This window comes from Bos taurus, chromosome 11 (assembly GCF_002263795.3).
Source record: "Bos taurus isolate L1 Dominette 01449 registration number 42190680 breed Hereford chromosome 11, ARS-UCD2.0, whole genome shotgun sequence".
NCBI classification, from domain to species: Eukaryota; Metazoa; Chordata; class Mammalia; order Artiodactyla; family Bovidae; genus Bos; species Bos taurus.
The window spans coordinates 87,948,318-87,975,847 of record NC_037338.1 but is presented as its reverse complement, the minus strand read 5'-3'; the positions used below and the strand labels follow the sequence as shown (position 1 = coordinate 87,975,847).

General features: G+C 48.4%; 2 protein-coding genes across 5 annotated transcripts in view; one reads left to right on the top strand and one right to left on the bottom strand.

Moving 5' to 3' along the window:
* The first annotated feature begins 2,633 nt into the window (after positions 1–2,633).
* IAH1 (isoamyl acetate hydrolyzing esterase 1 (putative)) lies at positions 2,634–13,881 on the top strand. Of its 2 annotated transcripts, NM_001034758.1 has the most exon segments (6): positions 2,634–2,749; positions 4,837–4,889; positions 9,443–9,591; positions 11,677–11,838; positions 12,438–12,559; positions 13,467–13,881. In NM_001034758.1, coding segments are annotated over 6 exon segments (750 nt in total). In that variant the 5' UTR covers positions 2,634–2,668; the 3' UTR covers positions 13,650–13,881.
* Positions 13,882–13,960: 79 nt separating this feature from the next.
* ADAM17 (ADAM metallopeptidase domain 17) overlaps positions 13,961–27,530 on the bottom strand; it is a 44,293-nt gene continuing 30,723 nt past the window's right edge. For all 3 annotated transcript variants that reach the window (XM_002691486.7, XM_059891826.1, XM_059891827.1), the window contains 8 exons: positions 25,849–26,048; positions 24,757–24,860; positions 19,910–20,044; positions 19,651–19,781; positions 18,847–18,925; positions 17,784–17,872; positions 16,207–16,257; positions 13,961–15,758 (listed from right to left, as the gene is read on the bottom strand). In XM_002691486.7, coding sequence (XP_002691532.1) covers positions 15,408–15,758; positions 16,207–16,257; positions 17,784–17,872; positions 18,847–18,925; positions 19,651–19,781; positions 19,910–20,044; positions 24,757–24,860; positions 25,849–26,048 — 1,140 coding nt within the window. In that variant the 3' untranslated portion in view covers positions 13,961–15,407. The remainder of the gene's footprint in view (positions 15,759–16,206; positions 16,258–17,783; positions 17,873–18,846; positions 18,926–19,650; positions 19,782–19,909; positions 20,045–24,756; positions 24,861–25,848; positions 26,049–27,530) is intronic.

Genomic DNA, 27,530 nt, shown 5'->3' with positions numbered 1-27,530 from the left:
TACTTTGGCCACCTGATGGGAAGAACTGACTCACTAGAAAAGACCCTGATGCTGGGAAAGATTGAAGGCAGGTAGAGAAGGGGCTGACAGAGGATGAAATGATTGGATGGCATCACTGACTCGATGGACATCAGTTTTAGTAAGCTCCAGGAGTTGGTGATGGATAGGGAGGCCTGGCGTGCTGCAGTCCAGGGGTTGCAGAGTCAGACACGACTGAGTGACTGAACTGAGCTGAAGCCTACCTACCGCTATCCCCTACTGCAAAATCCCACTGGAGTCCTTCCTGTGTAGTCTGCTGTACTATCTTTAGCAAATGTCTTAACTTTTTTTTAAAACTGAGGTCAAAAAGTTGGATGCCTAATTTAATTAACAAGGGATAGCTGTGATGAATGAATCCCTTGGAAGTCATTGCTATACCGTTCGTTAGTTCTTCAAATGACTTGCCATTTGCTCAAACATCTGAACCCACCTTCACTCGGTAGATGTTGGATCTGATGGCAGCGCCACATCGCTCTTTCGGGGTTGTCTGCCACTTGCAGAGCTGACATTTGATACTGGCCAGAGGGTGGGTGGATGCAGCCTCACCTCATCTGTCTCAAAGAGTCAGTGGGCTTCTAGATGACAGGGTCGCCATGCGCGCCCCACATCTAATGGCTCGGGTAATGGAATAAAAAGCTAATGAATTGCAGGAAGCTGAGCTTTTGTAAACTGACAAAAATGAGCTCTCCAAGAAGCGGCAGCTAGTGCATGTTTTAAAGTGACCTCCGAAGGGTCCAACTAGTGGCTCAGCTGGTAAAGCATCCGCCTGCAGGAGACCTGGGTTCAATCCCTGGTTTAGGAAGATTCCCCAGGAGAAGCGAAAGGCTACCCACTCTAGCATTCTGGCCTGGAGAATTCCATGGACTGTATAGTCCTTGGGGTCGCAAAGAGTCGGACACAACTGAGAGACTTTCACTTGGTCTCCAAAGGAACCCCGCTCCTGGAGCCCCTAAGGGACCATCCAGGAAGAACAGCCAACCAGCAAAGACCTGCTGTGGAGGTGATGGGATTCCAGTTGAGCTATTTCAAATCCTGAAAGATGATGCTGTGAAAGTGCTGCACTCAATATACCAGCAAATTTGGAAAGCTCAGCAGTGGTCACAGGACTGGAAAAGGTCAGTTTTCATTCCAATCCCAAAGAAAGGCAGTGCCAAAGAATGCTCAAACTACCACACAATTGCACTCATCTCACACACTAGTAAAGTAATTTAGTAAAATAATTTTTTACTAGCTCAAAATTCTCCAAGCCAGACTTCAGCAATACGTGAACCGTGAACTTCCAGGTGTTCAAGCTGGTTTAAGAAAAGGCAGAAGAATCAGAGATCAAATTGCCAACATCCTCTGGATCATCGAAAAAGCAAGAGAGTTCCAGAAAAACATCTGCTTTATTGACTATGCCAAAGCCTTTTGCTGTGTAGATCACAATAAACCTTGAAAAATTCTGAAAGACATGGGAATACCAGACCACCTGACCTGCCTCTTGAGAAACCTATATGCAGGTCAGGAAGCAACAGTTAGAACTGGACATGGAACAACAGACTGGCTCCAAATAGCAAAAGGAGTATGTCAAGGCTGTATACTGTCACCCTGCTTATTTAACTTATATGCAGAGTACATCATGAGAAACACTGGGCTGGAAGAAGCACAAGCTGGAATCAAGATTGCCGGGAGAAATATCAATAACCTCAGATAGGCAGATGACATCACCCTTATGGCAGAGAGTGAAGAGAAACTAAAAAGCCTCTTGACGAAAGTGAAGGAGGAAAGTGAAAAAGCTGGCTTAAAGCTCAACATTCAGAAAACTAAGTTCATGGCATCTGGTCCCATCACTTCATGGCAAATAGACGGGGAATCAGTGGAAACGGTTTCAGACTTTATTTTGGGTGGCTCCAAAATCACTGCAGATGGTGACTGCAGCCATGAAATTAAAAGACGCTTACTCCTTGGAAGGAAAGTTATGACCAACTTAGCATATTCAAAAGCAGAGGCATTACTTTGCCAACAAAGGTCCGTCTAGTCAAGGCTATGGTTTTTCCAGCAGTCATGTATGGATGTGAGAGTTGGACTATGAAGACAGCTGAGCGCCAAAGAATTGACGCTTTTCAACTGTGGTGTTGGAGAAGACTCTTGAGAGTCCCTTGGACTGCAAGGAGATCCAACCAGTCCATCCTAAAGGAGGTCAGTCCTGGGTGTTACTTGGAAGGACTGATGTTGAAGCTGAAACTCCAATACTTTGGCCATCTCATGCGAAGAGCTGACTCATTGGAAAAGACCCTAATGCTGGGAAGGATTGGGGGCAGGAGGAGAAGGGGACGACAGAGGCTGTGATGGCTGGATGGCATCACCGACTCGATGGACATGGTTTTGGGTAGACTCTGGGAGTTGGTGATGGACAGGGAGGCCTGGCGTGCTGCGATTCATGGGGTCACAAAGAGTCGGACAGGACTGAGCGACTGAACTGAACCGAAAGACCTGCTAGCGAAGGCTTCGGACTGCGCAGGCGCCTACTCCTCCCGCCCGCCCCATCCCGGGCAGCTCGCCTCGCCCAGGTGTCCAGCCTGGCCCCGCCCCTCCGCTATCCGCCCCGCCCGGATATCCGGCGTGGCCCCGCTTCCCGGCCGTCGGCATCATGGCGCTATGCGAGGCTGTGGCGAGCGGGAGCCCTCTGGTCTGGCCTCGGGTTCTGCTTTTCGGAGACTCCATCACCCAGGTGACCGCCGCTCGGCCCCGCGTCCAGTCCGCAGGCCCCAGCTCGGCCTCTCCGCGCCCCCTGGGCCTGCGGCCCCGACCGAGAACCGCGAGCCTGGTTTCTTGGCCGATCCCTGGCTCCCGTTTCCCCCGACTGTCCCGAGGTTGCGGGGCCGCCTCCCGCCGCAGCCCGCCGCCCCCAGGCCGTTCGCCTCCGAGCCCGGCAGCGCGGGCCCCTTCGTGACACCGCGCCGGTGGCTCGTTTCTCGGCGTGGGGAGTGACGGCCTCGGGGGGCGGCGCGGCCTCGCAGTACTGGACCCGGGTCTTCTTGAGTCTTCGGGAGCCCGTTTGACGGAGGAGACCGTGTGCGGGCGCGTTCAGGGGCTCGTCCCGGCCGCGCCCTGGGGTCAAAGGGCCCGCGCTGGCTGCCCTTTCCTCTCCGCGTCATTTTTCATGGAAATCTCAACAAGCCCTGGCACGCTGTCTCCAGTCGTGTTGTCTTCCTGCTCAGTGACCCTTGTCCTTCTCCCTGAAAGGAACTTTTTTTTTAATTAATATTTTTTTTTGAAGGATAATTGCTTTATAGGATTTTGCTGTTTTCTGTCAAACCTCAACATGAATCAGCCATAGGTATACATATATCCGCTCCCTGTTGAATCTCCTTCCCCATCCCACCCCTCTAGGTTGATACAGAACCCCTGTTTGAGTTTCCTGAGCCATACAGCGAATTCTGAAAAGGGACTTTTAAACTCGCTCACAGCAGGAGCAGGGCTCTGTATCGCAGAGCTTCCCTGGGCAGGTCGCCTGCACAGGCCCCAGGGTGGGGCTGAAGCACCTTCTGCAGTTTTGTATTGCCTGGGCTCCACGCAGAAACCCTGGAACCAGTTCACCTCTGTGCTTCCTCTGATGGAACAGGTTGACCCAGAAAGAGATACCTCCAGGTGTTAGCAACCAGGGTTCTTGGCCTTTCCCTAATCAGAGTTGGTGAGAGACCAGTCAAGGAATTCAAGCAAGGCTTGGTTGGAGCTCCTGGGGCCACATGGAAGGAGTGAAAACAAGTAACATGTTCCCTTGCTTGCTCCCCAAGGTGGGGCAAACTGCTTCCTTAGATGGGGTGAGGGTAGGTGTGAGTCTTGGGGTCCTGAGGGGGGTGGCTTAGGTGGTTTGCCCAGGCTCCGAGTGTGTTGAGTGCAGGGGGCACTGGGCAGTATCTTGCTTTTGCTCGTAACACCCCACTTTTGTTCCCAGCTCTTCAGAAGTGGCAATTGGGTTTTTGGTCTCTGTATCTTGTCCATAATTGGCCCCACCTTGGCATGGATGCAGCTATTTTTAGCCCCTTAAGGTGTCTTTTTATTTTGTTGCTCCCCTCTCCAGAGGCATACACTGCAGCGAAGAGCCAGATCATCTTTTCACCCAGGATTATTTCATCTCTCATCAGAGGAAAAATAGATGTTCTTACTTCAGGGAAGGAGTGCATTTTTAAAATTACCCTCTTGTGGCTTTTGTTTCTTATTTTTCTCACATTCAGACATGACTTCTTAAACCAGTTTTATTTTTAGGCTCCTGAGGACTTTCCAGATTCCACAAGGGAATGTATATCAAAAATACTCTGAGTTCTCTAATTTCCTTATTAATTCAACTATGGTGAGATAGTGTAATGTGGATTTCATTTCCTAACTAGACAGTTGATTTTATTTCTTGTATCTCTCTTAAGTATCTTTTCTAAATAACAGTGACACTAACACAGGTCTCAGTGAGATGCAGCCGGGGACTTCGCTGGTGGTCCAGAGGTCAGGGCTCTGCACTTCCACCACAGGGGCAGTGCGAGTTCACTCCCTGGTCAGGGAACTAAGATCCTACATGCCTCATGCTGTGGCCAAAAAACAAATAATAAAATGCAGCTGACTGGCTCAAATCCTGTGCCAGGGAAGACCCCTCACTTCTAGAGCGCTGCTGCAGTGCAGCTACGGTAATCCCTGAAATGACCTCGGAGCAAAGTGAATGGTGCAGGCCAAGAAGTCAGAGAACGCAGAGAGAACAGGAGGGGGGTTGCTGAACAGATTGTCCTGATGACATGGATAAGTGGTAATCGGCTTTTCTTTCTTCAGTTTTCTTTCCAGCAGGGTGGATGGGGAGCATCACTGGCTGACATGCTGGTCAGGTGAGAATAGTTTCTAGATTGATGCTTGAGTGCTTATTGATGGAGAAGAGAGGGAATGGTGGTGCCGAACAGTAAGTCCCTCCTCTGTTCCTCTTTTCCGCCTTTCCCAGTTGGTGTATGCAAAGGGGTGGGGGGGCGGGGGGTAGCACTCAGGTTCAGTTAAAACTTGGCCACCGCATGAAACCAAACCCTCAAAGTTGTGACAAAATGTATCAGGGGTTTGGATCCAAAACATATGGCTATTCACTATCTAAACAAGACAAGTTCTTTTTCACTTATGACCGAAATAATTAGCAAGGAAGTCAAATGAAATAATACAAAATATGTCCTGAAACTATAGTTGGATTCCTTTTTGGGTAGAGACTTTTTCCTGCCAAATTCACTTTATAAAATATAACAGAAAAGAAATATATATATAGCAGAAATAGTGGGGGTGGTGGGGGGAGAAATAATGATTTTGACATCCCATTTGCCAAAATTCATTTAAGCATATGCTAATGGAATTATTAAAAGGAAAACATGTCCCAGTTCAAGAGGTTAAGAAATATTTAGAAACATTTCCACATTAGAAACAGGAGACACCAGGATTTGTGATTGGGTTTCGGTAAGCCGATCAGCAGTTTTCTTTTCCTCCTTCAGAAGAAACAACAAGCTGGGTGTCTGCCGGCTTACATTACTTGATAGTTTTCTTCAGCAGTATAACTAACACACCAAGAAAATACATTTAACATAATTTCTGAATTTGAAGTGTTTTAAAATATCTTCATTTCTTCTTCATCTCCTAAACTAGAAATGAAAAGAACGACTTTCCAGCTTTTTCTATTTCCAAATGCTTTCTCTGTTTAAATTGACTTAATCTAAAGGCCCAAAAGTGTCGTTTCATTCCTGTTTTCTCTCCTGTAAGAAGGGTAGGAGGTTCTAATAGCTAACTTTATTGAGTGCTCACCAGGTGCCAAGAGAGGTTAAAACACTTCATGTTTATTGTCTCATTGAATCTTTACAGCTACCGGTAGCACAACTGGGGAGTCCCGCCATCCATTATAGCTGAGAAAACTAGGGTGGAGAGAGGTGGGTGAGGTTGCCCAACAGCAAGTGTCAGGTGGCCTTGGCCTTGAGCCCAGGCTCCTCCCCTCTGTGGACGAGAGGGACCCTGCTCTCCTGTTGGAGGGTGAGTGAGCTACTGCGTGCTGCGCAGTCAAGTACCGGGCTCATAAGAAGTGCTCAGCAAACGCTAGCTTTTGTTTTTAGTAGTTCAGTACCTGTTTAATTGATCGATTAACCTTTCCTGATCAAATAGAAGATACTGAAAAGCAGAATATTCCAATTGTCTGAAACTCCAGAAATGTCTCACCAATAACTGTTTTCTGAATCGTTTTAGTACTAAAATCTGGTCAGAACTGTTTGTTTACAGGTGTGATTGCTAAGTGAGTGAGTGAAAGTCTCACCAATAACTGTTTTCTGAATCGTTTTAGTACTAAAATCTGGTCAGAACTGTTTGTTTACAGGTGTGATTGCTAAGTGAGTGAGTGAAAGTCTCTCAGTCGTGTCTGACTTTTTGTGACCCCATGGACTGTATAGTCCTGGAATTCTCCAGGCCGGAATACTGGAGTGGGTAGCCTTTCCCTTCTCCAGGGGATCTTCTCAACCCAGGGATCAAACCCAGGTCTCCCACATTGCAGGCAGATTCTTTACAGCTGACCCACAAGGGAAGCCCAAGAATACTGGAGGGGTATCCTATACTTTCTCCAGGGTATCTTCCCAACCCGGAATCAAACCAGGGTTTTCTGCATTGCAGGCGGACTTCCCTCGTGGCTCAGACGATAAAGCATCTGCCTACAATGCAGATGACCCGGATTCGATCCCTGAGTTGGGAAGATTCCCTGGAGAAGGAAATGGCAACCCAGTCCAATACTCTTGCCGGAAAAATCCCATGGACAGAGGAACCTGGTAGGCTACAGTCCATAGGGTCGCAAAGAGTTGGACACGACTGAGCGAATTCACTTTCACTTTTCTTTACCAAGTGAGCTATGAGGGAAGCTTGTGATTGCTAAAGACCATTTAATTAGAAGCTAGTTAATTTTCAGAACTGAGAGTAATTGTAGGGAATTCCCTGCTGCCTAGGACCCAGATTCAATCCCTGGTCAGGGAGCAAAGATCCCACAAAGCCACACAGCCAATAAAGAAAATTATGTGTATTTCTTAAAGATGAAGTTGTAGACCATGTATGGATATGTCACATTTTAAAAGCATCTTGTGACAGAACAAAACTGAGCGGCTGTGGCTGACCCACAGGGAGGCCTCCGTGGGCTGAGATCTCCCTGACTGGGGCTCTGTCCACAGAGCCTGCCTCCCCGTCCCCTGGGCTCTCTGACCTCAACCAAGGCCACTAGAACCTGTCATGAACCAAAATGCCATGTGGAACAGAGACTAAAAGCTCGGCAGCAGGGGTTCCTCACGTGGGCACCCTGAGCCCACCTTCTCCCAACGGGCAGGTCCCCGGAGCAGCACACCCAGCATCAGAGGCACTGTCTGCTTCACGCTGCGGTCCCGTGCCCTCCCTCTGTGATGCTCCTTTCTGTCCCACTGACATCTGCCCTTTGGAAGGACACGTTCTGTCTTTAGCCATGTGAACACTTGGTGTGAATGTTTTTTGCAGACCTAAGCCTGGAATTGATTTGATTCAGTTAAAACACTGAATTAACTTACCTAACTTACTTACCTTACTAAGAATCACCTTACTGTAACTGCCCTTCTGTACTTCCTGGATGAGCATGCGTGTGCACTGTTGCACCGGACTCTGCGGCCCCATGGACTGTAGCCCACCAGGCTCCTCTGTCCATGGGATTCTCCAGGCAGGAATACTGGAGTGGGTTGCTGTTCCTTTCTCCAGAGGATCTTCCCAACCCAGGGATCCAATCCGAGTCTCCTGTAGCAGTCTGCCATGTGCCCCCTGCCTGCATGGAGAGCAATACACTTAAATGGAGTCCCATAGGGAATCCCGAAATTTTAGCTTTAAGTAAAATCTTTGTATATTCAGTACAAAAGCATTTTAACAATTCTTAAATCTACTTAAATGCTTTTGATATTTATTGATAAATATTGTTTGAATAATTCTTTTAGCCTCTGAACTTAAATTCCTATTGTTAGCCAAGAATTTATGTGAAAACCTTTCTTAATTTTCCAGTTTCTTTAGCCATTTGAATAACGTGGGCACTACTGATTGTGTTAGTCAATCCAGAGAAACTTGGATACTCTTCCCCTTTCAGACAGGAACTGTAACAGTTTCAACCCTGGGCCTCACTAGCAGTTTTTTCCTGGTTCCCAGCCTTATTATAATGATTTTTTTTTTTTTAATCTGTAGTGGCTGGCATTTATTGAGCTCCTTATATAGATCTGGCCACTGTATTACTTTTAATCATCAGGTAACCTAGCAGATGAGGTACTAGTGTTCACCTCTCAGTGGTGGGGAGACAAGCTCAGGGAAATTGAGCGGCCAAGGCCCTTGCTGGTCGAGGGCGGCGAGGTCCAGCCACTGGCTGCTGTGACCGCAGCCCTCACTGTGCTGCTGCCACACCACGCGGGCGGGGGCAGCTCTGCTTGTTTTTTAAGTGCGGCAGGGACTTAACCGCTGGATGATGTAAGACAGACTTAGCGGATTCTAGAGTGCTCCACTGTCAAGTGTTCTAAGTGGAGGCGTTAGAACGGCTAGTCAGTTTTTTGTAATCCGTATACGCTAAGAACACAAGACTCAGAAGTAAACGTTCCTGAATTTCTGTCGTCGCTCCGAAGACTCACAGATGCTGAGCTATCAGAGCAGAGGCCTTCCTCCTCTCTCGGGCCTTTGGTGCCCCAGCTTCTCTGCTTAGTTGCTTACATGTAAGAATTTGAACCAGACAACAAAACTAACCACGTCAGTTTGCTAAGCATAAACTGAACTCTGAGATTCACTGGGGAAAAAAGTGTTTTAATGGGTAACTTAAAACATCTACAAACCTACCAAAGATCGTAGCTACTCAGTGTTAGACCCATTTCCATGGTTTGTGTTTTCAGCATTCCATACAGTACTGTGAATCAAGTCATATAGTTTTAAAGAGGAATAAAATGCCTGTTAGAACTGGTTTAAACTGAAACACAACTAATCTACTGAATCAAAACATGGGGTGATAGTGGTGGCAGTGTCGTTGACGACCTGAACGAATGCCCCCACTGTGGGTGCTGTAGACAGCGGGGGACACACGGGCAGTCTCTGCCTTCTGCTCCTTTTAAAGCAGCCCACCGACCAGGCATGGCACCAGCGAGTCTGCACAGCCCCTTCTTCACAACCTCTGTCACGGAGGCCTGGGCAGACTTCCCTGGGTCTCAGAACCAGGAAGGAGTCCGACATGCCTCAGCCCGGCCCTGCCCCATCCACACGGTGAAGCCCGGGCAGTCAGCCGCCGGGCACTGCCTGCCTCCTCACAGACACACCCCCTCCCTCACCAAAGTGTGGCTGCAGGGGGCCGAAAACAGTTCTCTGCCCACAATTCACCTTTAACTTTTTTTTTTCATTTTAGAAAATGTGATGTCCTGAATCGTGGATTTTCAGGTTACAACACCAGATGGGCCAAAATTATCCTCCCCAGACTCGTCAGGAAGGGGAGCGGGCTGGACAGCCCAGTGGCTGTCACGATTTTCTTTGGCGCCAATGACAGTGCGCTCAAAGGTACAGGCACTTGTGTTTCCCTAGGCCATCGGTCACTGTTTTCTGTTAAAGCCAACTTAAGTTTCTACACTCTTTTCAAATGTTTTCGTTATCTCCCAGGAGGTAGTTTTGCCAAACTTAAAATAGGTTCCCCTTTTACTTCCACTCATTTCTTCTGTCTTTAATGTCAGTCAGTTTTACTCCCGACCTCGCAGAGGCCTGGGTCCTCAGCAGACCTGCAGCTTCTGGAGTTTAATGGTTTTGGAGTCCATCTGTGCTGCGCTCGGTTCCTGAGCGCTCGCTTTAGCTGATGCAGTTGGCAGGAGAGAGCCAGCTGTACACGTCGCGGTGCGACTCACACTGACCCCCGGAGAAAGTACCGCTCTGGGCAGCGGCACCCTGACCAGGCTTGAGTCCCAGGCCACGGGAAACAGGTCCGAACAGGAGACGTGTCTCCGTATTTTTGGAAGAACTGTTTCCGTGACTGGAGGCACAGCTGGCGAGCGCAAGCCCCTTTTCCTTCCCTGCTCGTGAAAGGAGGGCCCTCTGATTGGAGTAATTGAGAGGAGCAGCGGCTTCCAGAGGCTTCTCCGGTGCCCCTCCCCTCTCCGCAGCGCAGGCGGGGCCCTCAGGTGAGGCTGAGAGCAGGGAGGAGGCAGCTCCCAACTGTGACAAAGGCGCCTTGTGCCTGTGAGGTTATAAACAACGAGTGTTGGTAGAGACTAGAAGTGCTCTCCATGAGACAGAAATTTCCCAAAGAAGCAATTTCTTTCACTTCAGGACAAGGAAAAACAAGTATGAAAACAATGGAGGAAATTGCGATTTATGAAATAGCCTATGTCAAAAAAAAGAAAATGACACTTTAAGGAAAGTTTTGCAAAAGCATGACAACAGAAGGTTAATGTTTTTAATGTAGAAATCAATCAGAAAAATACTCCAATTTTAAAAAATGGGCAGAGGCAGAACAGATGGATCACAGCAGGAGAACTGTAATAGCCAGTACATGTTCAGAAATGTGTAACGCCTTCCGTCACGCACAAAGGGAAAACTGAATATTGACTCTCACATCAGTGCGTTTAAGCAGCATTACTACAGCTGCCAAGTGTGGAGAACAGGTGCTCTTACAGGACTGGAGGAGGGGCTGGGACAGGGAGGACTTGAAATCTTTCCGGAAAGCTGCCATCCAGACCCCCCTCATCTAGAAACCTGGCCAGCCAGGTCCATGTGCAGAGACGTCTCTGCTGTGTTATTTACAACAAAACGTTGGCGTGCTACACAGTAAGGAAGCAGAAGCGTTCACTGTGGTCACCCTACAACCAGGCACCAGGTTTCTGAGGACTCCTTGTGAACACAGACACGCTTATAATGTATGTTTAAAAAAACACAGCATGGTCATTTATCTTTAGTGTGATGCCTCTTCTTTTGTGAAGTATACATTTCAGCTTGGCAAGGACTGGAAAGAAGTACAGCCAAGTGCCAGCAGTGGTTCTCTGGGTAGTAGGATCATGAGTGCTTTGACTTTCCTCCTGAATTACACTTTTGTGGGGTTTACAAAAAGCCTGCAGCGAGCCTGTGTGAGCCTGTCTAGAAGGAAACCTTTGCAGTGATGACAGCTGTGCTTAGCTTATTACTGAGAGCTTCCTTCCCGGCAGGCACCTTGCTCTCAGTGCCTGGCACACTTGGCTGATGTAATTTCACAGCAAGACCCTGCTGTCACCCCCATTTACCAGCAGGAAACCAGCAGGAGGGGCAGAAAGGTGGATCATTTGTCCAAGGGCACAAGGCCAGCCAGTGACAAAGCCAGGCTAGAACCTGGGCAGGCTCCCTCCACAGCTCGGGCCTCCTTTACAAATCCAACCTTTTGGGTTCATGACCACAGGACAGAAAAGCAGGAGAGGCAAGCGCACTTACAAGGCTCCAAGCCATTTTATGAAGTCCATTTTATGAAGAACCCTGTGCTGGAACTCTCCCCACTTCCCCGCCCTGGGTGCCACACATTTCCCCAGCAACGTCAGGATTGGGGCCCACCTATGAACATGCATCAGCCTGACCTGTCACCCCTTAAAAAAGCTTTGGGGCTGAAGTGTCTGCCTCCCTCCCGAACAGACGAGAACCCCAAGCAGCACGTGCCCCTGGAGGAGTTCGTGGCCAACCTGAGGAGCATGGTGCGGTACCTGCGGTCCGTGGACGTGCCCGAGGGCAGGCTCATCCTCATCACACCGCCCCCACTCTGCGAGGCCGCGTGGGCGCAGGAGTGCCTCCAGCAAGGTGAGTGTGGGCTCCCGGACGCAGGGCTGCATCCTCGGGTCAACTCCCTGTCTACGCTTTCCGTCAACAGAGGTCACAGAAGAGGTCCCATCGTGTCTCCTGTTGACAGAAAGCGTGTAGGGGCCAGCCCTTTGCAGAGAAACTGAGCACTGTGGTCCCTTGCAGCTCTCACCGCTTCTGGTTCAAAGTCAGATGGGTGGCTGTTCCCCCGTCCGGCACCGGCCTCTCATTGCATACGCCAGTTGAGGCATCCAGACCCCGCAGTCTTCCCCACCACACCCTGCCCGCGCCGGCCCCCAGCCCGACTCCATCCACCTCTGGCCAGGGCTCTAGCCAGGCCACTCAGCTCCCCCGGCCCCTATCTGTCCAGTGTCCCCTAAACGCCCTTCATGGTTCCATTGGCCTTGGTCCCATGCTGGGGAGCAGGACACGCGTGACCTGCGAGGCCCGTCCTGTGTCCCGAGCCCCATGGCAGGCCAGTTCGGGTCCGTCAGCAGGTACCCATTCACCTGTGCTGAGAAGCCCTCCAGGTAGTAGGGCTTGCACAGAGGCCAGCACCTGGGTCTGTTGGTTGCACCTGGATTTTCTTTTTTCAACAGGCTGCAAGTTAAACCGCCTGAACTCGGTTGTTGGTGAATATGCCAGGGCCTGTTTACAGGTAGCCCAGGACTGCGGGGCTGACGCACTCGACCTGTGGTCCCTGATGCAGAAGGACGGTCAGGTACAGTGGTGTGCACGGTCCTGGGGGGACCCGGTGCAGAGGGTTGGATGGGTGGTCCTCTCCCCTGCTGAGACGGGAGTGGACGCGGGGTGGGGGACCTGGAGAGGCTCCGGGAGAGCCTGCAGTCGCAGCGCCCCTGGCTTGGCCATGTTCTCTCCCTGCATGCAGCAGCTGGCATCATGCTCTGGGAAGCCCTCTGACAGGAGTTGGCACACAGTGAAACAGATGAGCAGTAAATGGTCGATGGCGTGGGAAAGTACTGCTGCTAGAGAAAGGGGCTGGCGGCTCTCAGCGTGTCACGTCCGAAAAAACTTCCCAGGGGTCTAGAGCTGGGAAGGTCTTCCTTGGCGGTCACCTGCTCGGACGTCAGCAGAGCAGAGGAAACTAAGGCCCAGGAGCGGTGCAGCCTGCGAGTCCTGAGCCAGCTCCCGATTCTGCTGGGCGGGGTGGGACGGGGCTCGGCTCGAGCAGAGGAGAAAGGGCTCCCACGGTCAGTGTTGTTGAGACCGGGGCCGCGGGGGTCTGGACTCTTGGCTGGACGGTACAAATTCTTTTTACCTAATCATGCACCTGTCAATGTAATACCCAGACTAAGAGTCAGGACAGCTCAGGACCCAGTGTGTCAAGCTGTTTCTCACGCGTTTCACTTTGTTGATCACAGTCGAGTGCTGTATTCACTCACTGATTCTCTTCTTCCATCTGCCGAGCTGGAAGGACGCATCAGCTCAGGCGCTTTCTGATGCTGTGAGCGTGGGGCGCTCCGTGTGTCCTCCACAGACGGTCAGGGCCTCCGCAGAGGACAGGGGGCATGGGACGAGCTAGGGCAGCTCCAGAGGGCCACCGGGCAGGCTGGGGACCCGCCGGCAGACCAGCACACGCCTTTAACCGGGTTCTCTCCCCCTCACAGGACTTTTCCTCCTATCTGTCAGACGGACTACATTTATCACCAAAAGGAAACGAGTTTGTATTCTCCCATCTCTGGCCTTTGATAGAGAAGAAAGTCTCCTCCCTGCCTTTTCTGCTCCCCTACTGGCGAGACATAGCAGAAGCAAGACCAGAACTGAGTCTCCTGGGAGATGGGGACCACTAGTCACTGAGAACCAGGTCCTGCTGTCTCTCTACAGAACCTGAAGTCACTGGTGCACAAAGACCCCAAGATAAGTGGTCGAAGAATTTTTTTTTAAATGTTTTAAGTCTTTTGCTCATGACTCTGGAACAAAAAGTACTGTCTGCCCCCAAGATGAATAAAATCATTAGAATTTTCTTAGGACAGCTTTGTACCTAGGTACATCATGTTTTGATAATAAATATTTATTGATTGATGCAGGTGTCATCTGTGCCCCAACTACAAAATATGCCCAGAGCAGCTTGTTAATAAGTGTAAAAAAAAGGTAAAGACAGTTTTGTTTCTTAAAAAGTCACAATTTTATAAAAAATGGTTTTCTTACATTCACTCATACGTACACCCACACACCCCACTCACCTTCTATCCAACTGCAGAAGTGTAACTACAATGTGAGAATATCATGACTAGAGACAGCAAATACCATAAGGTACAGGTTCAAGTATTAGTGTAACAGGTATCTGCGTAACAAATGTCCTTAGAAAAAAAGATGATTTGTCACAGGTTTGGATGATTGCCCTCAAAGCTTAAGTTATCTCAGTTAAAATGTGTTGGCTGGTGAGCACAATTCAGAACTTAGCAGGGGAAAAAAGCTTTTAAAGCAGATCAGAATTCAACCTGATGGTTTTTATCCTTCACATAGTAAACACAGACGTTACTGAAGCACTAGATCAAGAATGAACACAGGTGAATACCAAGGGTTCTTAGAAGTCAGTTGTGTGGGGAGAAAGCCCCAGGCCAGCACATCACACCCTGTTCCTTTGGCAAGAACCATCTCACACAGCCTCTTGGCCACTAGTGTTTGAGCAGAGGCGACCATACCCTTATTCTGAAGTAGTTCAGGTTTTCTAAATGGCAAATGTTTTAAGAGCATGGTAAGAGTGCTGACACGTGAAGATACTTACAAAACACAGAAAAACTGCCCAGCTCACGAGGCTCCAAAAACCGTTGGCAGGATTTTGTAGATTCATTTGGCTATAATTTGTAACCTTCACTATAAGCTGCTGCTAAGTCACTTCAGTCGTGTCCGACTCTGTGCGACCCCATAGATGGCAGCCCACCAGGCTCCCCCATCCCTGGGATTCATTGTTTTAATTCTAGAAATTAGAAATTCTAACAATTTAGAATTAAGAAACATTAACCTATTTCTTAGTGTAATTCCCTTCTTCTGTTACAAGTTCTAGGTATTACCTAGAACCACCTAGAAACAGAACCCACATTTTGGAAATAATGTATAACTTGTTGCTTTTATCTCCCTTTGTCTTGAAGGCAAAAAGTAAATCTGTGTCTGGTTACCCTCACACAAAACCACTACATGCCTATGTTCACTAGGTCATTACAGTGTATTTAAAAAAGAATCTGATCATCTCCCTAATCAGTGCTGTTCTCAATGTAAAAAGTTAATTTACAAAAACGTAAATATTCATAACCTAATCCAGCCATAGTTTCTGCTTTTGCACCACAGGTTGAAGGATACTTTAAAGATCAAAAAAACTGAAACCTGAAAGCCTCAAAATAAGCCAGATTCACCTTACCTCTTCAAAGGAAAAGGGCCTGACCACACCAGTATTATGTATGCAAAGGAAGTCCAAACACATGACCAGCATCTGCTGTGAAGTCACTTCCTTATTTCTCCCAAATCTTCACCAAAAATATGCAGTGATTTGGGGTCAAATCCCTAAAAAATACTCTGTCCAGGAAGTCAGCCCGGTATGCGGCTGGGGACTAGCACTCGGTCTCCTTGCTGTCCACGCGGTTCTGACGCTGCAGCTTGAAGGACGAGGCCTTTTCACTTCTGGTGACTGGATGGTCTGTAAGGTCCTCGAATGACTTGGCAGCTGCACTGCTATTTGGGAAGGGATCCTTCTCAAAGCCATCCTCATCGGCATGTGAGTCCGTGCTCGGGTCTTCCTGGATGGTGTCCATCCGCTGGTGGTCCAGCTTCGGGGCCAGGGGCGCAGAGGGCGCGGGGGGCATCACGGGGGTGGTCTGCAGGCGACCAGGGGTCTGGGGCGCAGGAAAGGGCTTGATGATGCGCACCGAGGCCGAGTCCATGCTGCTCAGCATCTCGACGTTCTGGAGAGACATGGAGCAGGGGGTGAGCCCCACCAGACGGCCGCACCCATCAGCACCCTGATCCCCACCCACCTGAGGAAAGCACCCTCAGAAGCAATTAAACAGCTTCCAAGTGTCCTGACAACCCGTATGTGAAGACCCAAGAGAGTCAGAAGAACCCTTGTCAAGATCCTAAGACAGGAAAAGCTCTCCAAACGTGAAAATGAAGTCAGCGCCGAACAGCCAACTACTCAGGGCAGCAGGGAGGGCAGAGTGGGGCTCCTCTGTAGTGTCAGTCTCCATCCAAGTGACTGACTAAAAGATCACCGTCAAGAGGTTCCCTTTCACATCCTGCCTGCCAGAAGACGGCCCTCCAGCCGAAGAAGGCGCAGCTGGGGGAGGCCAGTGAAGGTGTCTGCTCAGCAGGCCTCCAAACACAACCGAAAATCCTTTTTTGTGAGATACTTACACTGGGGTGGAACAGAGACAGAGACTCAAACTGCTTATCCAGTTTCTTATCCTAGAAAGACAAGAAGAGCGGGGTCATTCTTACAACCTGCTCAGTAGAGGCTCCGTCCTCCTAAGCCCCTCCTAATAGTAACTAGTGAAGAGCTAGCTTAGAACTTGAGCTGTAGGAAGAGGGAGCAGGTCCAGCAGATGAGAATGTGAGTTCTACTCAAGGTTGAGGGGTTCTGCCACAAGTGTTTCTCTTACACTTGAAGAAGTATGTTTTTTGGCATTAACTGCAGAAAGAGGCAAGGTTTAAGTGCTGTTTTTCTGAGAGACTTGCTCCACACCCTGGGCAGGAACAACCAGGGCACCTCCATGCAGGCTCAGCACTCAGAGACAAGGCTGACCCTAAGGGCAGCCCTAGGAGGTGGAGGGGCACTGCCTGTGGCCTCACTTGGCACTGACCTCAAAGTGCCCCAGACCCCCCAGCCTCAGTACTCTTCTCAGCGTGTCCTGAGTTTCTGTGGCCCAAACTCTGAGAGGACCTAGGCCTCAAGTCCCGAACTGGCCCTCAAGTCATACTCTGAAAGGCTGGACACACAGTCCCCCCTCCACCCTGCTCCCTGTCTGGGGCTGACTAGTGACAGGTGACCACAAGCGAGGCAGGAGGCCGAGCCCCGGCCTGACTGCCCTGACCGTCTTCTGTGCTTGGAAACCAGCCACCACCCGCCCTCCTGTCGGCAGCTCTACTCAGAAATCAAAGGTCAGGCCTCCATAGTGGATGGCAGTGTTGCTGTGTGTCAGAGCTTCAGCTCTTTTAACAGAGCAGGGCTTGAGCAGAGGTTTCCTCAGGCCCACCAGGCTCATCAACCGGAGGAAGAACCGTCACGAGACAGCGCGCGAGGGAAGGCGGCCAGGGCCACGGAGACCCGAGAGTTCCCTACACCGCACCCTCCCATGTGCTCACGGGAGGCACCCTGTCAGGGCTTTCAGAGCAAAGGCCTGAAAGCCTGGGTCTGAGTGCCTCGTCTCTGCACAGCAGACAGATCTTCACTTTCCCACAGAAGCAAGGAGATTGGATTTATAAGAAAACTTATAAAGTACTGGAGCTTCTCAGAGTGCAACCAAGCTTGTTAGCTGTTACTCGTCTTGAACAATCAAAATGACTGCTCGGTGTCCTCACAGGGAAGGATTCGAACACCCCAAACGGTGCTGCCGGGACCCTGGACAAGACGGGGCAGCGTCTCTGGACGGCTGCTGGCTGCCATCTGCGCTGTGACAACAGCCTGAAAATGCTCATGCCGCAGCTTCACTCAGAAGTCCTAGACAAGTCCAGCTAAACAGTCTCTGGTGCTTAGAAAGAATGAAATTCCTCAGAAATTACACACGAGAACAAAACAGCCACACACAAAAAATACCATTTTTTAGAATTTAGTCTTTTAACAAGATACACTTTCCTGGGGGTAACACCAAAAATGTCATTAGAAACAGGTCAGAGTTTTCTGAGAATAAATTTTATCTTTTCAAAACAGCCCTATGGTTGGAGGTGCTCAAGTTTAACAAAATGTTTCAATTACTTAAAAACTGGTGACTCACCACACAATGGACCAGAATGCTGAAAGGAATCCAGAATATCAAGGAGAAAACCAGGACGGAACCGACGATGTTGTCTGCTAGAAACTTCCCTGTGAACAGTTCCAAACAATGAATGTCCTGAGCAAGGACTCAGAAGTCGAAAAGCAGCCTTCTTAGAGTATCATCAGGTGTCGGGGCACAGACTGCCGGCGGGGTACCGCGACGTGGCTGGCATTGACAGGCAGGAACCATGCCACCCACGCGAGACCCGAGCACCTACCCACTCACGGGCACTCTCCCCAGAAAGGCCCAACGCACTTGTGGAGGACACGTCACATCACAGGGCGGCCCACCGGTCCCCAGAGGGACGCCGCAAGGGGCTCCTGCTGGAGGAGGCTCCTACTAGGAACGATGCTCGCCAAGACAGCGCTGCTGCTGTCTGGGCACTGTGGTGGTTTCTGGGATGAAACTCAAGTATGCACCCTAGAGGACACAGCGTGCATCCTCACTTCTGGAAAATCTGAGGCCCACTTGTACATGAATGATTCTCACACCATGCAGGAGTCTGGCAGTCTACAGCTTGCAGTCTACCATCTGATGCACGCTTATGCTGTCAAGAGTTCATTTCCAGTAAAGCAGTCTGTACTTTCTCTTCCCTTGTCTGAAAATCTGTGTGTCCATGCTATACAGGTGCAGACCTGTAAGGCCATTTTCTTTTTTAGCCAACAAAGTCATTTCAGAACGTAAGTGGTGACTACTTCCATCCTCTGTTGAAAGACTGTTAATCGCTCAGTTGCGTCTGACTCTTTGTGAACCCAGGGACTGTAGCCCACCAGACTGCCCTATCCATGGGATGCTCCAGGCAAGAATACTGGAGTGGGTTGCCATTTCCTTCTCCAGGGGATCTTCCCAACCCAGGGATCGAACCTGGGTCTCCTGCATCGCAGGAGGATTCTTTACTCACTAAGCCACCAGGGAAGCCCATTGCAGGATTCGGGCATATCAGTCTGAAACCACACTTTCTAACGTTGTCAGGGAAGTCAGCTCAGTTCTAAGCAGCCTCCCACCCAGGGAAACCACGTACCGAAAGTATTGATGCTCAGCTTGTCAATGAACTCCCAGAAACGCTCGATGACATCCTGCACTCGCTTTTCACATTTGCCCTGAAAACAAAAAACGTCAGGTGTTATTTCAAGGGCCATGCATTTAGAAGGAACGTGGCTTCCTTCATGTTAAAACACATAACTAACGTGAAAAGGGATCCACTGAAACCAAACAGCCCAAGAGACCCACCTGTGACACACTGAAATGGGGACCTAAAGTCCATTTTTATAAGTGAATTTAGAGTCACAAGACACACACACACACACACACACACAACCGGACAGCCTGCAGAAGCCTCCCAAGCCCCTAGCAACCCTCTTCTGTGAGTGTGCCGGCATAGTCGTGTTTCTGTGAGGGGCACGAGGATCTGACGAAGGCCGCCGACACATCATTCCTACCTACTCTGTACCCATTTCAAGGTCAGAGCCCACAGTTCTGCAGCATGAGTTTTACAATTAGCCTAGAAAACCAAGTAAGTGGGAAGTGAAGTCGTGTCCAACTCTTTGCAACCCCATGCACTATAGCCTACCAGGCTCCTCTGTCCATGGGATTTTCCAGGCAAGAGTATGTAAGTGGGACTCACTGCCTGCAAGCAGCCAGCTTTAGCATGAAGCCCCCAGGGCCTGTGCGGTCTCCTGGAACACCCACGGAACCTGCCTGGACTCTCACATGAGGACAGTGGTCAGACGTGGCACCGTCTGTGTTCTGATTTCCTTCCATTTGCAAAGCCAAGCATTTACAAACAAAAACTTCACATGAATAAACACTGTACGTAAATACTCACATTCGTATCACAGAAGCCTACTGTACAGGGCTTGCCCTTCCTCAAAAACAAGTTCTTCTGTTCGGCGTTGACGTAAGGCACGCAGCGGCCCGAGGGGTCCCTGCAGCACACCTTGCACGAGTTGTCGGTTTCTGAAACGGAGCAGAGCCTCACATACACACGGCCCTCTGCTGCCCTGACCCTGCTGGGCCCCCAAGGGCGGGGTCGGGCTGGCAGGCAAGGGCCACCTCCGCCCCTCCTGCCTTGGACACGCACTCACCATTACACGCACAGGACTCCAGCCTCTGCTCGCGTTCGCAGAAGGGCACGCACTTGCCGTCCTTACACTTGCCGAGATCCAGGCACACGGTGTCATCGGCTGCGTTTCCGGGAGGTGGGCACTCGCTGCTGTTACCTGCAGTGCGGGGCACACGGTCACCGTGAGTCACCCGGACCTGCTCCATCGGGAGCTGGGGAGCACCGTGCCGAGCACTACGCTGCCCAGTGTCCGCTCAGCCCTGCGGCCTTGCCTCCATCAGGACCTACTCGTTCCAGGTATCCTGCTTTTTTACCTCTTCATAGTGAAACAAAACGTGCTTATGAAAGAATGTGTATGTAAAACAGATCCTACTGCTGCCACTAACAAAAGACGCCTGTGAGCCCTGACTTGACTGCACCCTCCCCCAGCGGGCCTCCTGCCCAGAGCCCTCCCCGGCCCACACGCCCACCCTTCTTCACCTTCTTCCATTCCTCTCACCTCAGAACCTTAACGCACGCTGCTCAGCCCCCAGAGGATTCTTGTCTCCCTCTTTCAGGAGGCCAGGCTGGCCTTCCTCACCCTTTACATTTTCTCTCAAGTATCTCCTCCCCCAGATGACCTGAGAACCACACCTCCACTGGAGGCCCCTCACCCCACCAGGCCCCATCACTGCATGCCTCTCCCCGCCTACAGCACCTCTTGCAGTGTGCATCCATCTGATTATCTGTGAGGCCCCATCACTGCACGCTGCCTATCCCCCCACAGCACCTCTTGCAATGTGCATCCATCTGATTATCTGTGAGGCCCCATCACTGCACGCTGCCTATCCCCCCATAGCACCTCTTCCAGTGTGCATCTATCTGATTATCTGTGGTTCTTTTCTGTTTCTGACCACCAGACTGGTAAGCTCTATGAGATCAAAAACCAAATCTATTAATGAATCAATGTATGTCCAGTCCTGTCACACTGTAGGTAAACCACAGATATGTCTTGAAAGAATCAATGATTCTTAAGGACAAAGAAAAGCCACCCAAAAATGTTAAATTCAGGAGAATAGGTGAAACAAGTGACTCATTCTGGAAAATGAGAAACACAAGCAGTTAAAAGTCCACACTAAAAGAGAAGACAAAAACGACTGTATGAAGACACCATAGGCCTGGCCTTTCAAGTGAGAAATGAAAGTTAAAGTCATTCAGTCGTGTCCAACTCTTTGCGACCCCATGGGCTATACAGTCTATGGAATTCTCCAGGCCAGAGTACTGGAGTCGGTAGCCTTTCTTCCCTTCTCCAGGGGATCTTCCCAACCCAGGGATCGAACCCAGGTCTCCCACATTGCAGGCAGATTCTTTACCAGCTGAGCCACCAGGGAAAGCCCCCAAGTGAATCAAAAGAATTCAGACTTAAAGGTCTGTGAACTTAAAGGACTCTGCCCTTTTCCCCACAGAAGCAGACTTTCATTAACTACCTAACACAGATGACACACTTAGGCTGTTAACCTTTGCCTCTGATTTTATAAAAATGTGTCACGTGTGCTGGGCATTCAGAGTGTCAACAAGACTGTCTTACAGACAACTCACCCCCACTGAAAGCAAGCTCTGGAAAAAGGACAGCAAGTTCAGTGCAGGTTTATACTCTGAACTGTCACCACATTTATGCTGCTTCATGCTGCTCTCAGCAGATCCAAAAAAAAAAAAGCTTTTGTTGAACATCTGCTCTTAAAAGATTAAAATCAGAGCATGAAGATGCACAGGAAAATAATTAAGAACACAGCATCACCTATTCAGCACAGTCCTCTGCGTGGAGCAGGCACCAGGGTCCCCCAGGGGATGCTGTGACAGAGCACTGGGCTCTGTCCACAGAGTGGCTGGTGCAGGAGGCCCAGGGAGGGGCCGGAGCATTTCTAACAGGAGCCCAGGTGATGCTGCTGCTACTTCATATAAATACCATGGGAACAAAAGTCTCTTTGATAAGGAAATCTTTTCTGAAACTGTTTTACACGTATTTAAAAAGAAAGCACCTTCCTGAAACTGTTTGGTTATTACAGTAAAGACTAACACTGAGCACAGCCAGAAAGTGTTTTTTAAAGGTTGACTGAGATATCCAGGCTCCTGATATGTGACAAACTAATGTGATATTGACAGATGGCAGAATGTTTGAATCATGAGTAACATAAAATGCACATTTAAAAGCTGAAGGAAGAATCGAAGTGAGATAAAACTTCACATCCACTAGGATGTCTGTGATCAGAAACACGGGGGAATTCCCTGGCAGCCCAATGGTCAAGACCGTGCTTTCCACTGCAGGGGGCACGGGTTTGATCCCTGGTCGGGAAACTAAGAACTTGCATGCTGTGCAGAGTGGCCAAAAAAATAAGACAAATAATAACAAGCACTGGTGGGGATTTGTAGAAATTGGAACCTTCACACATGCTGGTGGGAATGTAAAATGGTGCAGTCACTTTGGAAAAATACCTGGTAGTTCTTCAAAGGATTAAACAGATGTGCCACAGGACCCAGCAATTCTACAACTGGATACACACACACACAGACACAAGAGAAATAAAAAGCTAAGTCTACACAAAAACTTACACACAAATCTGCATAGTAGCATTACTCACAGCAGCCAAAAGCAGCAACAATCCAAAATCCATCAATTGATGAATAAGAAAATGTGATATATCCATACAATGGAATATTATTCAGCAATAAAAATAAATGAAGGACTGATTCATGCTACAACATGGATAAATCCTGAAAACATTCTGAAAGCAGCACACATATTGTATGATTCCATTTACATGAAACATCCAGATCAGGCAAATCCATCAACATAGAAAGTAGAGTAGTGGTTGTCTGGAGCTGGGAGAATGAGGAGATTCGAAATGATAGCTAAAGGGTCTGGGTTTCTTTCTGAGGCAATGAAAACTGACTGGTAGGTGGATGCACAAACATGAATATACTAGAAACCACTGAACTGACACTTCAAGTGGACAGGTGGTATGATATGCTTATTATCTCTCAATAAACCTGTTACAAAAATCAAGCCAAGCAACCAAAGGATACATAAATTAAAAAATATAAGACGGGATAGATACACCAGACAAATAAGGACACCGTGACCACACAGGTAGCAAACTGAATATTAAACAATTTAAAAGAGGATATGCATAACTGTTTCACTCTGCTGTGTGCCTGGAACTAACACAACACTGTAAATCAACTGTAGTCCAATAAAAATTTCAAAAATTAAAAAAAAATTAAATCTCAAGGGTCAGAAAGGAGCATTATATAGTGATGAAGGAATAGCAAGACCAAGAAGATGTGGAGAACGTGTACCTGATAATACAGCTTGGAGATTTTTGAAAGGAATAACTGACAGAACTACAGGGAATATTGACAATCAATACAGATAATCTTAAAACTAGCTTCAGATAGATTAAAGTCCTAAAGATGAAAGATAAAATTATGAAGCTAACATAACCAACTGTGGAAAATATCTTTATAATGATCCACAACTCAAAAAATACACACACAGAAACAAAATGACACATTTAATGAGAGGTTTTTGTTCCAAAAGGACGACAGACAGGAGGAAGGCATATGCAGTATTTAAACCAGATAGATTATCATGAAAGAACTCCTCCAAAGCAATAACAGCAAAAATTAAACCCAATTTTTATAAATGGACCAAATAAATGAACTAATTATGTGCAGAAGAAATCTAAATAGCTAACAAATATACAGATGTTCATGGAAAATGTAAATAAGGAGAAGAAATCACCTTACACTCGGACTGGCAAAAAAGAGCTACATAATACAGTGTGTTGACAAGGACACCAGAATACAGGAACCTGGACGCCCCACGGTGGCACTGACTAACCCATACTGCTGTTCCAGAGACCACTGGAGTGCTACCCTCCACGACTAGGCAATTCCATGCTTCCCTATGCACCCAGGAAGCCCTCATGGCTCCCAAAGATATGTGAGGATGCCCAGTGTAGTCCTACAGGCAGCATTAGGAGAGAAATCCTAGCAGCTACTGCTTGGTGAGCAGATAAGCACACACAGTGTATCACAGTAAATCACTGGAAACCCAGCAAGGACCCAAAACAATGAACTAGACACACACAGAAATACAAAGCAATGGAAAACACAATTGTAAAGACATGGCATTGAGTTTTCAAAAAAGATCTAATGTAGAGTATCATTTTAGCACATTAAAAACACACATGTAGAGAGTTCCCCGGTAGTCGAGTAGCTAAGAGTCTGTGTGCCACTGCAGGGGGCCAATTTGATCCCTGGTCAGGAACCTAGAGCCCACATGCTGCAACTAAGACCCAGTGCAGCCAAATAAATATTTTTTTTTTAATGTACAGAAAACAACAGGCTTCTCAGGTGGCTCAGTGGTAAAGACTCTGCCTGCCAATGCAGAAGATGCAGAGATGCAGGTTCAACCCCTGGGTCGGGAAGATCCCCGGAGGAGGAAATGGCAACCCACTCCAGCATCCCTGCCTGGGCTATCCCATGGTCAGAGGAGCCTGGTGGGCTATAGTCCATGGGATCACAAAGAGTTGGACAAACAACTTAGCAACTCAACAACAACAGCAACAAAAAATAACACTATCTCAAGGACATACACCTATCCAGGCAAATATCAAAGACACTAAAGCTGATGCCTATGAAGGAAAGGAGAATGGAAGTGAATGATCGAAGGTCCTGCAGTGACCAATGCGAAGCGTGCTGTGATCAACTCAACTCTGTCTGTGAGGTAAAAGGTTCGAGTCATCTGAATGAAACCCAACTCTGCTTTCAAACGCAGGCATGCCCATCTGAACAAATTATTCTAAGAGATCCACCAGGAGGACATACCTGTACAATAAGACACGCCTTTGCAAGTAGCGTTAATGGCCTCTTGGCACTTCTTCTGGGCCGTCTCGAACTGACAGTTTTTACAGCAAGGACTGTTCCTGTCACTGCAGAGGAAGAGCACACAGTCCAGGTCAATGGCCAGCATCACAACGCAGACTACGGTCATGCCACAGGCCCCGAGAGGGCAGGGCAGAGCCTCCTGAGGCCACCCACTCCTGCACAGACTCCCAGGTGCTGGCACCCCCAGACATGGTCCCTCGGCCCTTCCTGATGCAGACACGGGCAGCAGAGTGGTCCACAGTGACTCATCTTTAAAACACCTTGGTGTCCTTGGTTTTCATTCACTTAATAGATTTTTTTTTTAAGTGACTTTTTTTTAAAAGGGACTTCCCTGGTGCTCCAGTGACCTCCCAATGCAGGGTGCATCAGTTGTCAGTCCTTGGTCAGGGAGCTAAGATCCCTCATGCCACATGACCCAGCCAAAAATTAGAGCAAAAAAACAAAAACAAAAACAAAAACCAACCCCACAAGGCAATCAGTAGTTAAGAAACTAGGCAGCCTGGTCAGTACTTGCAGTGTTAATACGCACTGTATGCAGTTCAGTCTGCATAAATTAAAGCTGCCCCTCTACTTCTCAGCCAGGCACAGGGCATTAAAAATGGAACATAAGACTTATAACTTGTAACCTGTAGTAAGTTAGAGATTTGTAACTAAACCTTCCTCCACATTTGGTTTCTGTGATTCAACAGCATTCTTTAAGGCTATTCTACAGCACAGATACAAGTAATGAGTTTATGTCCCAGAACTGTTATGAAAGAATGTGGCCATAAACCTCCTTGCTGAGTCATCTTTGTACATCTCTGCTTCCTTAGGATTCTCTGTACCACGGCATCACTACAGCAGAGAGGATGCAAGACCAAGGATTTGTCATGGAATGTCAAACTGCTTTCCAGAAAACATTTTCTTTGCTGCACAGGGGTAGACACACACTTTCACAGGCCCTCTAATGACTCTCAAGGCCCTGCGTTTTCAGCCCACGGTTCTGGGGATCCCTCATTAGGCGCCCGCATGCCTGCCGCACGCAGCCCTCACCTGCACTGCACACCCGGCCTCAGCGTGCAGTCGCTGTTGCAGCAAGTGTCGTTGTTGAGGTACATGATGCCGGGGTCGCACTCCTCGCCCTCGTCCACCCTGGAGTTCCCGCACACTTTGTTGCTGCGTTCCTGGAAACACTCCTGGGACTTGCTTTCAATGGTCTTATAGATGGACTGTTTACTGCAGTTTGAAAACATCTTAAGAGAAAAAAGGCCACACAGGACCCAAGATAACATAAAAATTCAGGTAAGCGCTTATTCTCCAGGGACAAACTTTAACGCAAAAGCCACAACCAGAACCAGCTTGAAGGCTTATCAGGTTCACTGTTGCCTTTAAATGCCATTTGCTGGCACCTTCCTCTGCAGGAGGCTAGAAACGTTATGTGAATTTGGTGAAGCCTAAAATTCTTCACAGGAAAGTAAGCCACACAAATGCGGAGACCAAACACCTCCACCAGTCAGGCATGAGCAGAGTCACCAGACTAAGCTCAGTGACTCAGTAGCCAAGAGTGGCCCCACTGCGGGGACACTGACCGGGCAGACCCGTCTTCCTAGATACAATGATCCAGGCCTGCAGAACACGTCTGCTCTGATTCTCTGAATTTACATCAGTCATCCATGTTTAAAGTGTTTTAACAGCTGAGTTTAGTAAGAGGTGTGATACTTCATATATATGTGTGTGTGTATGTATATATGTAGTCTATTAAATTAAATTCCAAATTATTACCTAAACGTCTTCATGGGTTCCCAAGATCTTAAGTTTGAGTTGCTACAGCTGACCCCTAGCTTGTCCACTTGATATGCAAAACCATAGAAATGACCCACATTTGGGCATTTTTCCTGATGCTCTAAAATAGAGTCCAGTTCCCAAACAATTTGAAAATATCAAGAAAAGCAGAACAAGATTTGGGTAAAACTCAGCCTGAGTACTTTTAGAGGTAGGGCCTCCACAGTCTGCAAATGACTACAATGGCTTCATCTGCCACCCAAACAAGCGCCATAAGACCCCTGAGGAGCAGAGAGCACAAGACCCTCATAAGACAGTATAAAACATACATTCGTCTCTGGCCACAGTTCCTGGCACAGAGCTCCTGAAACCTCCATAATTTCCTAGGTAATAGGAGTGTCTTTTGTTGTAATGAGCAGACTCTGAGTGGGCTCCTGAGTGGGCAATGGTCACCAGAAAGACCAAGCCATGGTTAGAAGCTTGGAATTTTCAGCCCCACTTTCCATTCTCTTGCAAAACGGAAAAAGGACCAGACAGACGTCTATGAAGACTTTCAGTTCAGACTCTACGAGTGAGTCACAGCCACTCTCAGGAAGTCTCTGAAGCTGTTTCCCATGTCCCAAGTCAACGAGTGTCGAGTATTCCAGACACCTTCAACAGAATATGATCTCTCTACTTATTTGACAAAGCAAATATTATTTACTGCATACCTGGTACCCTGAATGAGCATTGGAGACAGAGCTGTAAACCAGAAAGGCAAGTGCCTTACCCACAGGACACTTATATCTGGCAAATTACATATTTTGTTGCAAAAGTTTATTAAAATATGCAAATTATGAAGCAATGTAGAGCTAATATGAATGATAGGCTTATAAATGAAAGAAAAATTTAAGTGAAAGTCTAAGCCCACCAGACCCTGCAAACTAGGATTCCAGTGCAAGGCATTAAATAAT

Bases quoted from the DNA above. Each gene is read 5' to 3' on its own strand.
- IAH1 (XM_024999137.2), top strand. From the start codon at position 11,733: ATGGTGCGGTACCTGCGGTCCGTGGACGTGCCCGAGGGCAGGCTCATC. The intron at 11,839-12,437 runs GTGAGTGTGGGC...TTTTTTCAACAG, and splicing joins GCAGGAGTGCCTCCAGCAAG to GCTGCAAGTTAAACCGCCTG. The intron at 12,560-13,466 runs GTACAGTGGTGT...TCCCCCTCACAG, and splicing joins TGATGCAGAAGGACGGTCAG to GACTTTTCCTCCTATCTGTC.